The 1,834-nt window shown below is 65.9% G+C and overlaps 1 protein-coding gene across 1 annotated transcript; it reads left to right on the forward strand.

Annotated features, from left to right (window-relative positions):
- Nucleotides 1–447: 447 nt before the first annotated feature.
- On the forward strand, nucleotides 448–1,428 carry MNEG_5161 (hypothetical protein; the record flags this gene model as incomplete). Its single annotated transcript, XM_014046357.1, has 2 exons — nucleotides 448–839; nucleotides 1,179–1,428. 2 exons carry the CDS (start codon nucleotides 448–450, stop codon nucleotides 1,426–1,428), a joined length of 642 nt encoding a protein of 213 aa, XP_013901811.1.
- Between the last annotated feature and the right edge of the window lie 406 nt (nucleotides 1,429–1,834).

Genomic DNA, 1,834 nt, shown 5'->3' on the forward strand with positions numbered 1-1,834 from the left:
AAAGAGGGCGCGAATGCTGAAGTGAATTTATATGTTGCGTTGTCGACGATAAGGCTCAAAATTGCGGTCGGAACAGAGCTGTGGGCTCGGTATATGTGACACATTGCTTCTGTTGCTGGACAGGTGGGATTTGTCGTCTGCAGTACCGGTATCTAAGCGCGCACGCTCTCAGATGTCGCTCGAGTTGATTCATAGTGTGGCTTGAGTTGTTTGAACCTGCAGCATCTGCGCTGCAACGCAGCCGAGCCTCGGCCATTCCCCACCATCTCTTGCTACACCAGCCGCGTGCACAGTGTTGGCAGTAGCACGCCCAGACGCCGTGGATAGCTTACGAGTTTCTTAAGGCGGCTGCCAAACCCCAGCGGCTGGGCGCCAAAGCCCATCCTCCGACGCGCCGCGCTCCACTGTGCGCGGCCACCCTTCGAAGCAAGAGCGGCAAGAGCAGCCATGCCCCGTGTCTCGGCACTGCGGCGCCTCGCTGCACCACTGTCAGGCGCACTTCACCAGGGCGGCGCGGGCGCCAGCAGCACCTGCAGCGCTGCTCCCTCCACGGCGCGCCTGATGAGCGTCCTTGCGCAGGCCAAGCAGCAGCAGCAGCACCAGCACCCATGGGCCACAGCATCGCCCTGCACTTGCACCCAGTGCACCGCAGCCACCTCGGCACCCCACTGCACAGGCTGCGGCTGCGGGCGCTGCGGGCCCCCCATCGTCGTGCGGCGGGCCGCAGTGCTGACGGGCGCCGTGCACTCACAGCGCCGCGCGTACCGCTGCTGCCCCGGCCTGGACGGCGCCCCGCCAGACCGGGTGGTGATTGAGTACGACCCTGATGATGTGGACATGTGAGGGGGTGCGATTGGCTTTGTGTGTTTGTGTGAGTCGGCCTGGCCTGGATGTCTTGCGGTCGCGCATACTCTTGCTCAGTTTCACGCAAGGCAGGAAGGGCGTTGTGTGTTTCGCAGCGGCCCCTGAGCAGCGCCACTGCATGCCTGCCAATCCTTGCTTTCCGCCCAGCAGCCCTGCACCACCCGCCAACCGGTCCGGGCATCGGTTTGACTCCGCGCGCCCCCTGTCCGCACTGCCCACCACCCCCATCACCAGCACCGCCATACCTGACAGCCCAACGCCCCACCCCTTAACTCACAACACCCCCGCTCCCTCGGCGCTCCACTCCCGTCCAGGTACATTCAGATTGCCGATGCCATAGAGGAGGCCTTCCCCAATGTGGTGGTGGACGGCAATGTGGACCAGGAGGGGCGCAAGGGGTCCTTTGAGATCACGGGGGCCACCGGCAACCTGCTCTTCAGCCGCCTCGGCGCCGGCGGCGCCGCGCCGCAGGCGGCGGCGGTGGTGGCGGCTGTGGGGGCGGATGGCGCGGATGGGGCGGGGGCGGCGGAGTGCAGCGTGACGGCCGGCCGCGCCCAGCCATGAGCAGTAGGGGTTTTGATGTGTCAAACACGGACGCACCTTGCCCTGCGGCCCTGCTGCTGGCAACTGGAGGAGGCCGTGGAGCTGTCGTGGCGCAGCGGCGCGGCCTGCGGGCTACTTGCCTGCACGTCGGCCAGGGCACAGCCCCCCGACTTTTGAGGTGGCACGCAGGTGTGAGGGCTCGCCACCGCCGGGGTCTGCAGCCCAGCGCCCGACTGCAGCCGCGCATGCGCAGGGGCCTGCGAAGGGCCTCTTGGCCGCAGAGCGGTCTCAGGGCAGAGGTCGGTGTCGTCGTTGCCTGTTCGGCTCCCTAACAACTCCCATCATTGGTTGGTCCACATCTCTGTGTGTGCCGTTACGTCACTATCTGTATTCAACCCAGCTGCTTGCCAGCCTCTGGGCTTGACCT

This window comes from Monoraphidium neglectum, assembly GCF_000611645.1.
Source record: "Monoraphidium neglectum strain SAG 48.87 unplaced genomic scaffold scaffold00756, whole genome shotgun sequence".
In the NCBI taxonomy this organism is placed as follows: domain Eukaryota; kingdom Viridiplantae; phylum Chlorophyta; class Chlorophyceae; order Sphaeropleales; family Selenastraceae; genus Monoraphidium; species Monoraphidium neglectum.